Source organism: Pleurodeles waltl, chromosome 7 (assembly GCF_031143425.1).
Source record: "Pleurodeles waltl isolate 20211129_DDA chromosome 7, aPleWal1.hap1.20221129, whole genome shotgun sequence".
NCBI lineage: Eukaryota > Metazoa > Chordata > Amphibia > Caudata > Salamandridae > Pleurodeles > Pleurodeles waltl.
In genome coordinates this window covers 204,103,461-204,113,790 of record NC_090446.1, presented here as the reverse complement: position 1 = coordinate 204,113,790, position 10,330 = coordinate 204,103,461, and the positions used below count along the sequence as shown (strand labels likewise).

At 42.3% G+C, this 10,330-nt stretch overlaps 1 protein-coding gene across 1 annotated transcript in view; it reads right to left on the bottom strand.

Annotated features, from left to right (window-relative positions):
* Positions 1–402: 402 nt before the first annotated feature.
* Positions 403–10,330, bottom strand: part of TGM5 (transglutaminase 5) — a 219,939-nt gene continuing 210,011 nt past the window's right edge. Inside the window, exon 13 of the mRNA XM_069243577.1 lies at positions 403–3,354. Coding sequence (XP_069099678.1) covers positions 3,195–3,354 — 160 coding nt within the window. The 3' untranslated portion in view covers positions 403–3,194. The remainder of the gene's footprint in view (positions 3,355–10,330) is intronic.

Genomic DNA, 10,330 nt, shown 5'->3' with positions numbered 1-10,330 from the left:
AACACAAAAACTGTCAAGACCTTCAGAAGAGATTCTGGTCAGAATCATTACAGTGCAACTCTTCTACCCACAGGTTTAACACAGCACAATCACAATCCACCTTAAACAGCTTATTGGATTTAACATCAGTTTCTTAATAAACAAATTATGCTTACTGCCTTTGTTGTTACATTTATGAAAACAGATTAGAACTATGGCACCTGGGAAAACCTTTCCTAGTGAACCAGTCAGGCCTATAACCTTTATTATTGGCTTATCATCTTTACCAACTCAGGCCCACTGTATTTAGCGTATGCTTTCCTACAAGGCAACCATCAGTTCCACAGTAACAAAATTACACATATGTCCCAAATTACAGTTTTCAAAATCATTTAAAATCCCTCAGAATGGTGCTTAATAAGGTTTATCATATTCTAGATCTTTTATTCCCACTATTTGTTCAAGGTCATCAACACCAAAACCATGTGAGATTCCATTTAACCAAATACCTGTCTATAAGTTTTGACAATGTTTTAATAACAATCCACCTTTTAAAAGCCTATTGCCTTTAACACACGTTTTTTACAATAATTATGTCTGGTCTACTATCTTTATCATAATTAACAGATCAGTCTATAAAATCTGACATAACATTCCCCAGTTAACCACTATTGCTGTGACCACTGGCTCAACACCATAGCCAACACAGATTTACTGAAGTGTGAGTGTTCTAGCAAACATCATGCATACAGCTACAAAATGACAATTATGTACAGAATTACAGTTAGCAAACCAATATACAACCCCCTCAAAAGGGCCTAACAAGAACGATCACAATGAAAATGTTCTACCCTCAAAGTGAGATTTCATGAAACAAATACCTGTCTAGAGCCTGTAACACGGAGTGATAACAATCCACCTTTTTTTACAATAAATAAGGCAAACTTTCTGTGTTTCACATAGTATTTTATGGTAAAGAGATCAGACTTATGACTTCAGTCATAACTTTTACCAGTGAACCAATCAGGCCAGTACCCCTTATCATTGGCTTGTCACCACAACTAACACGCACTGTATTAAGTGTAAAATTTCCACAGGGCAACCCCTCTCTGTAGTACTCTTGGAAGCTCTTTTTTATGATCATATAAGGTCTGACTACTTCTGTGCTGCCAAGCCAGTCCTAAGAAGGATACTGGAGTAGTTGCACGAATCAAATGAGAGTAAACTCTAGAAAAATAAATTAGGACATCTGCCATTACTTGCAGAGGAACCTCTATTTGATTATTTGGGGTCAAGTTGCCACTGAAGATCAGCCGAAAGAGCAGATTTTTGGTCAAGAAGAAATTATGATGTGTGGTGATGTTGAGGTAACCACAGTATTGGCAGATCACTGATTTTTCACATTTTAGGCAATATGAAATGTAGATGTTGGTGACAGGTATAATATTAGGATGTTGGGTGCTAAATGTTCATTGCTTGTGATGTGTTCCTTTCTCTATGAGTCAGTGGCAGTGAGTAACTAGTGTAGAAGGACCATTCCATCTATTGCTGATTCCTATTTACAATATTGGAACATAAGTAAGATTAATTATATTTATTTAATGAGCAGGTCTTTAAGTCACATAACATTTATTTAAACAACAACAGCTAATAGTGATGGAGTTAGGCCCAGATTTATGGGCTTTTGATGCAGGGCAGCACAGCAAGTCACCTTGCTGGGCTACCCTGCATCAAAAGCAAAGGGCAGGAATGTGCCATATCTGTGCAATATGGTGCATTTCTGTCCTTTCCCACTGTGCTGGCACCGTTTTGGCTACCTAGCACCAATGTAGTATGCTCTATGGTGCAAGGGTGCCTGTGTTGTAGGTAGGATTGTTTTTGTGCAGGAAGGTACATCTTTCTATATGTGCAGAATGCAGCACATATAGAAACTGGTAAAAACAAGAAGAAATAAAGATATTACTCCTCATTGCGACTCTCCTGGGAAGGCATAAGGTTTTGGTGCCACCCAAGGATTACAGACTCTTGTAAATCTGGGGATGCATCAAAATCCATGGGTGTTGCGAAGGAACACCCACCGCAATGCCCATGGGAAACCTCCTTTTCTCAGAGGTGCTGCATTGCCTTACTTCATATCTATGAGACTATTCAAAGCCACGCATGGTGGCTTTGCATGGCCTCATAGCTATGAGTGCAAGGTTTGCGCCGCCATTGTGTCTCAAAATGTGACGCAACATTGGTACAAGGGGCTCATAAATATACCCCTTAGTAACAAACAAAACAGATTTCCTTTGATCTTTTGTGTATGAATAACAAGCACTGGCTTTTCCCCAGAGAATTACAATTGAAAATGACTGATTAGACTTAGGGCCTCATTATGAGTTTGGTGGTTGGATGAGCCAACCAGCAAACTCACGGGGAGGATGCCACCACAGTGGCATCCCCCCAAATATGTTACAATGTTCCCACTGGGCTGACCGGCTGGAACATTGTAATTCATTGTACCCGCCAGGCTGACGGGTGGGAACAGTGCTACGGTATTGGTCTTGGCTCTCTTAGGGGAGCCGAGATCAATACCGTAGCACACAAGCACCTTCAAAATGCGTACGGTCTGCAAAGCAGGGAGTGTGCATTCTGAAGCTGCTAGACAGGGCCCTCCCTTTGGCCCCTGGCACTGGCTTCCCACCAGCATTTCCATGGCGGGGTGAACTTGTGGACTGGTAGAAAGCTGAGTTATAATCAACATGGCAACCCTGAGTTCAGCGCCGCTGTGGCTGAGTACAACTCACACTGCCATCAGGCCATCGGGAACAATGTTCCTGGTGGTGATGGTGGTCCCCTGGCAGGTCTGCCCGCTAGGGTTGTAATGTGGCAGTCAGACCACCTGGAGTGTGGCGGTCCGACCATCACCACAAGTGTGGTGGTCGTCGGACTGCCACACTCATAATGAGGCCCTTAGTCAGATAATAAAACTGCCTGCATTAATATAGCAAGCAACGTAAAAAGCAACTTGATGAACTGACTGCCAGCCTACTTTTTTCTAAATACAGAAAAATATTTTATTGTTTCTTGACAAATCAGGTACAATAGACAAATGAATATTGTGGTGAGTATGGTTCTTTGTTTAAAATGGTTCCCATTTCAAGACACCAAACGCACAAACGTAAAAATAAATATGAACGGATGTTATTAAAATACATGTTCTGGACGTGTGCTTATTGTGTAGTTATTGGGGACACGTCAATACTTTTGTAGCTTTTCATAGCGCTAAATTTGTTGCTGGTGATGTTGACCTGAAGCTGCTTTACACCACTCTTGTAAGGTATAATTTCAAAGTTGACACTTGATCGCTGACTTGGGCCCATGGCTCCAATGCTGAAACAGAAAAAGATGGACACAGTTGAAAAGGTAGAGACATGCAATGTTGAAACTAGATTGCTAAGATGTAACATTGTTACCTAGCGTATGTGGTGCATATGTTGTCCTCAAATAATCTGTGCTCAAATTTACTCACACCACAGAATTATTACAACATATTTGAAACACAAATTTCTTATTGTATTAGCCATTAAGATTTGAAAAAGCCAGATCCTTTAATGGTAAGATAAAAATCTTGGTGCCCTGATTTCAGAATGGGCTGTAAATTCAAGGCCTCTCACTCTGCTATATTGTTTTCCTACAAAGGTCATTATCCCAGCATGCACTGCGCTGGTATTAGGAAAAAAAAGAAAAAGGTGGAGAAATTGCCAACTGTAATCAGAGGTTTTTTAGATTGATTGGAGCAAATTACTTAACATATGGAGCACATGGATATCTGTCGTGTAAAAATTAAAGGATCCAGTCTTTTTGATTTACCACTGACTCTTAGTGTACGAACCACATGTTCTTGATCCCCTCAGCTGACCTCAAGTGCGCAGAGATTTTTGAAACCTATGAATAAAGGCTATGGAGGTTGATGCACAATGCCTTGACCTAGAGGGTCCTGGAAGCAGGAAATAGGCTCTCTGGGAGAACCAAGATCGAAACAGGTGAATCAGCGAACACTTTTTTTTTAAGTGCAACAGCAGCCCAAAGCGGATGCATTCTTGTGCTGAGACAGCAAACCTAAGACAGGGTTAGAAAAAGTAATCAGCTTTAAAAAGCCATTTTTTAACTTCTTGCAGAAGATGCTTTCAGCAAGGCCAGCTTTTGGGCGGTGTGACCGCACAGGGCGCTGACCTCACGGGCGCGCTGTGTTTAGCAATAACTTCCAAAACTTGCGATTTAAAAGAACCTGCTGAAAAGTTTCTTGTGCGTTTAGCCTTCAAGAAACAATTAAAATGTCAAGATGCCTCTTGTGATTAATGTTCCTGCTAGAGAGATGAGAGTTTTGCCTAGTGGCAGCTTTGACTCAACATAAAGTTGCATACAGGGTTAATATGCCTGCTGCAAAAAACAGAACTATGGGCCATATTTCACTTTTCTTGCACCCCTTAGCACCCCCTAACGCCACTATGTGTGCGTCAAATTCAAAACACAGCTCACCATGGCGGTAGTTAGGGGACTAGTGTCAGAATATTTTACGCTAGGCCAGCGCTTTGCAGGATTATGACGCTAATCTTGCAAAGCACCCAGAGGCCCATTGTAACCAATGTAAGCCTCCTTTTAATGCCTGCTCTGAGCAGGCATTAAAAGTTCTGGAAAAAAATGACTCAAAGAAATCTGACAGATTTCTTTGCATAATATTTTTTACCCCCCCCATAGCAGGGGGATGCCCCCTTTGTATACATTATGCCTGGTGCAGGCATAATGTAGCACAAAGGGTTACAAAGTGGCACAATGCATGCATTGTGCCTCTTCGCAAATACGGCGCAGCGTTTTTGGCCATCTAACGCCACATTAGTGTAAAAAATGAAACTAATGTGGCTTTAGAATGGCACTAAAGGCTCTTAAATATGTCCCTATGGCAGTGCTTAATTTGTGCTTGTTGTTTCCGGTGCGGAGCACCAGCACTTATTTTTGAGGGCCGGCGCTTATTTTTCTGCCTCAAGCATTTAGTGCGAGAAAAACACTCACATGGGAAAGATGGAGGAAGAGAAAAACGAAAAAGCGTCACAATGGGAAAAAGCAGAAATCTGCAAGAGTGAGCTAAAGGGTCAGGCAGTGACTGTAAATGGATTGAAGAGGCCCGAGATGGCTTCAGGATTATGCTGCCTCTGTATTCCGTGTTCACACATTTAATTGCAGCCGCCGTCAGTTTAAGAAGAGGGCTTTGGGCATCAGCACCTTTTTATTTACAAATTAAGCACCAACCTGTGGGGCATATTTGAAAAATGTGGCGCTGCACACAGTGCTGCACCACTTTTCTTGCGCCCCTTAGCGCTCCCCTAACACCACCATGTGTGCGCTGTATTTAAAATACGGTGCAACATGGCTGTAGTTAGGAGACTAGTGTCAGAACTGTTTATGCTGTTCCGGCGCTTTGCAGGATTAGCGTAAACATTTTTTATGCTAATCCTGCAAAGCAGCCAGAGGCCCATTGTAACCAACAGAAGCCTGCTTTTAACGCCTGATCTGAGCAGGCTTTAAAAGTGCCAGAAAAAAATGACGCAAAGAAATCTGTCAGATTTCTTGCAACATTTGTTTTGCCCCCCCCAACAGATGAATGCCACCTTTGCATACATTACGCCTGGCACAGGCATAATGTAGCGCAAAGGGAAACAAAGTGGCACAATGCATGCACTGCGCCACTTCGTAAAAATGGCACAGCGTTTTTGGCCCTCTAACGCCACAATAGCATAAAAAAATGACGCAAATGTGTCGTTAGAATGGCGCTAGGGGCTCTTAAATATGCCCCTATATTTTATGTGGCTAGCTGAGTAGATCAGTAAAGCCAGCCTTTACCAGTGCTTTATTACACATGAATGTATGTGAAAGTGGAGCGATAGAGAGATGAGGGGCACATTTGGCGGATTGCAGTGAGTGAAACCGAAGAGGTCATGGGATGGGGGGCGCCACAATAAACTGACGCCACAGTCCTAAAGCCAACCCTGCTTTCAGGTATGGCATTATGTAAGTCACCATGGTGGGTGTTCCAATGCCTAGCGGCGAGGTATGCAAAGGGGCAGCCACGGAATCTGCAGCGAGAGATACATAGAACCTTTAAAATCTTAGGGGCATATTCATACTTTGTGCAGGATTTGCGTCATTTTTTTAAAGCAAATTCAGCACAAAATTAACTCCATATTTATTTATATTTTGACTCTTGACGCTATTTATATTTTGATTCTAAACTTAACTCCATATTTATATTTTGACACTAGATGCATGAAACCACCTCGAGTCAATGAGACGCAAGGTAGGCATTCCCGTCCAAAAAATTACTCAAAGCTCCTAGCGCCTAATTTATCCTCCTGTGCATAAATGGTGCACGAGGGGGGAAGCTGGCCTAAATATTAAATATTGGCTCTAAGCCTGCTTAGCACCATTATTTAATGCCTGGGTCAGGGCAGGCATTAGGGGACCTGTGACCCATTTCCATGGTCAAACACCATGGAAAGAGCCCACAGGTGCCCACCCCAAGCCCCAGGAACACCCCCACCCACACCAGAGGGTTTGGGGGGACCCCATACCAAGTGAGTTGTGTAAGTAGAGGTAAGTACATTAAAACTTTTTTAAAAGTGCCTTTGGGTGCCCTGAAATGGGCCCCCCTACATGGCACTGGGTGCAATGGCCATGCCCAGGGGACCCCTGTCCACTGTGCTGGCCATTGAGGTGGTGGGCATGACTCCTGTCTTTTGTAACACAGGAGTCATGTGGTATGGATGGTTTTGCATCAGGAAATGACGCTAGACTGGTTACAGGCATTTTTTTTGCCTCTAACCAGCCTAGCATAATGTTTTGGTGCAAAACCCCTTTCCCCCATACCGCCACCCTCACCCAGCTAACGTCATTTTCCCAGATGCTAGCCCACCCTTTGCGTCAGCTTGCGGGATTCCATAAATATGGAACCCGGTTGGCGCTCTGGAATGCCACAAGCCGGCGCTATACTTTTTGACACAAAACTGTGTTTGCGCAGTTTTGCATCAAAAAGTATAAATTTGGACCTTAGTGCCCGAGGTCCGAGATTGAGTAGACGGTTGAATGAGATTTTGCAGAAGTAGTCGGCATTTACTAGAAAATGCTCTGAAGGTCTTAGTAAGGTACTTAGAAAACATCCTTATTTGGATAGGCCGGGTGGAGCTCCTTGAGATGAGGAAAGATACATTGATATCTAGGTATCCACGAGATAAGTCATGACTCGGTGTACTGAGCAGTTTGCAGACTTGCAAGCATCCATGACATTACAGTAGACGAACCAGGATTATTGAATTTCTTATACTTGACTTCCATGGTAGGCAAAGTTTCCACTGTAAAAAGGAGCATTCCTGAACTTGGCCCAATCAAATTAAACTTTGGAAATAGACATTACTAAAGCTAGAAAATAGAAATTGAAATCTAAACTGCTGTAGGGAGCTGGCACACTCTCTATATGTGAGTGGGTTGTTGAGCAGGGCAATGGTACAGAGCGTTGCAGCAGAGTATTTGATGACACACTCAGGTACTCAATGACACTGAAGACATACAAAATCATTTGAGGCCTCATTTCGAGGTCCCTGAATGTAGAGGTGTTAATTAGGAACCCTGTCGTTAACAATATGAGGGATGCCATTAAATCCAAGGATACGGAATTATTTGGTATTCCCATCTGAACCCTGAGAATCCAATGAATAAGAAATTACCAGGGGAATTAGTAATTGTGGGTCTGATCCTCCTAATAATTTCTCATTCTCCCTTGCTTTCAGTGGCTGAAATCTCTAGCGAAATTATTAGAGGTCCATGCTAACTCCACAGACCTCAGAATTCTGAATTCTGGGCCTCTTGTAATGAGGTTCTTTGAGTCACAAAGACTCTATGCAGCCCCGAATGCCGAATGTTGTATACAACTGGAAATAAATGATATCCATTTTTTCATTTCTTAATACAGGCATCACATGCAGAGCGGATGATACATAAGAATGCCAAATAGGAAGCAGACGGGTTTAAGCCCTAGATCTTTGTAGTGAAGTTTGCCAGATTCCAATGAGTCCACGAGATAGCGAGAAAATAGCCTTCAGTCGTGTGCCGCAAGGGGTAGCTGGAGCCCAAAACTCACGTTCAGTAGTTAATGTAAATATGTGTCTTGGACATGAATATTTTATAGGTGCAGTTGGATCATTGTGTTCGGTATTACTTTCGAAAAATACAACAGAAGGTCCTATAAAAATGGGAAACGGTCTGGAACTGTATTTGAGGACAACTATCAACTTGCAAAGTATGCATAAATATGTTTGACACATTCCAACAGTAGGAAACATCACTGCTTATCCAAGCAAGAAGAAGAACTTCGGAGTAAACCAGATCACATACTTTGAATGAACTTGATTGTTTTTCTAGTATTCTGTAGTTACTACTGCAGTCTTGTTCCAGGGCTCACTGAAATATGCAAACAATTAACTGACCAAGGCATAAGCACAAATCCTTTTTGTCTCAGATGAATTAGTCAGTGCAAACAAGCCCTTAGTACTCTCATCGTAAAATGGACTACAGCCCCAGATGTGCCCTAAGAAGAACCAGAGTTACTCCACAATCGACACATTCATGCAAGTCAGGATTGATCAGGTGCATCTTATGCATCAAGGAGAACGTATGGAAGCAAGTTCACTCACATACACAGAGGATTATCTATTTCTGAGAAGAAATATACAACACATAAACGATGGTTCCCACACTAAAATAATAATTCACTGCTATAGCAAGGGTCACATTGAATCAGATGTTGTAGGGATTCTACAAAGACTCGAAGGCCCATATTTTTACTTTTTTAGCGCCGCATTTGTGTCATTTTTTCACGCAAAAACGGCTCATCTTGCAAAATACAATTGTATTTTGTAAGTTTGTGCCGTTTTTGCGTCAAAAAGCGGCGCAAATGCGGCGCTAAAAAGTATAAATATGGGCCTAAGTAGCGTGAACCCAAGGGTACATTTTAGCCTTACACCAGGAGAGCTCACAAGTATTCTTCTAAGTTTCTGGAACTTGATCTATTTCAAAATGAGGGCTCCAAAGTTTTTGCTCACAAGTGGAGGAGTTTGGGAAGTAGGCCCCAAGAAGCTGGTCACAAAGTTTTGGACAGTTTGAACTCTCAGGCCATATTTATGGGCTTTGTGGCACAGGGCCGCGCAGCAAGTCATATTGCTGCACTGCCCTGCATCACAGGGAAAGGGCAGGAATGTGCTGTATTCATCCAATACAGCAAATTCCTGTTCTTCTCCCCTGCGTTGGCACTCTTTTGGCGCCAATGCAGGCCCCCTTGCACCAGGGTGTAAAGGTGATTACGTTGCATGCAGGATTGTTTTGGTGCCAGAAGGGATCCCTTCCTGTCCAAAAACAATCCTGAGATGATTTTCCCTCTTTCTTTTTGTGCTGCATAATGCAGAACACAAAGAAACAGGAAAAATGAGGAGAAATAAACATATTTTTTCTTGTTACACCTTTCCTGGAGAGGCTTATCTTTTTGGTTTACAAGTTCTTGTAAATCAGGGAATGCATCAAAATCCATCGATGTATTGGAACACATACAGAACATCCATGGAAACACCTCCCTGGCGCATAGTAATGTAATGCTGCGTTTTACGCTGCATTACATCACTCGAGATTTTTGAAGCCAAGTAGGGCCAAGCAAGGTGGACTATCATGGCTTCATAAATGTTGTTTCAGGTTTGTGTCGCTGTTGCACTACATTGCGAGGTGGAAGAATGACACAAAAAAGGACATAAATATGGCCCTAAGGGTTTTGAAACATGACAGAAAACTAAATCTTTAGAACAGCATATCTCCGGCTCTACTGATTGGATTTTTGTCCTGTTGTTCTCATTTTATTTATTAAACTTTACAAAAAAGTTGTTTACAATGGAGTGTGATTTTTCTTGTGGTGGGTTTTCACTTTATTGAGATTTGGGTGCTGCATAAATACTCTACATATTTCCTCTGAGATAATCCTGATTGCTTTGCGCCAAGCTACCAGAGAATTAAGTATAGGTTAATTTTGTGACTGTTGTGGTTCACCCTGATAGGGATTGGGGTTTTTGCTTGAGAAGGGTTAATAACCCCGCAACCAAAAACCTAATTTTTCACATTAGGTCTCTTGGTAATCTTCACAGTCTTTGCCTCAAAGTCAGTGGCCATGCAGTTATTATCTCTGTCTCCAAATCTACAGCTTCACGCTCGCCTCCAACAGCCAACGGGTCTGTAGCTGTGATGTTATAATCCATGGGTAGGGAGTAAAGACAGGAGC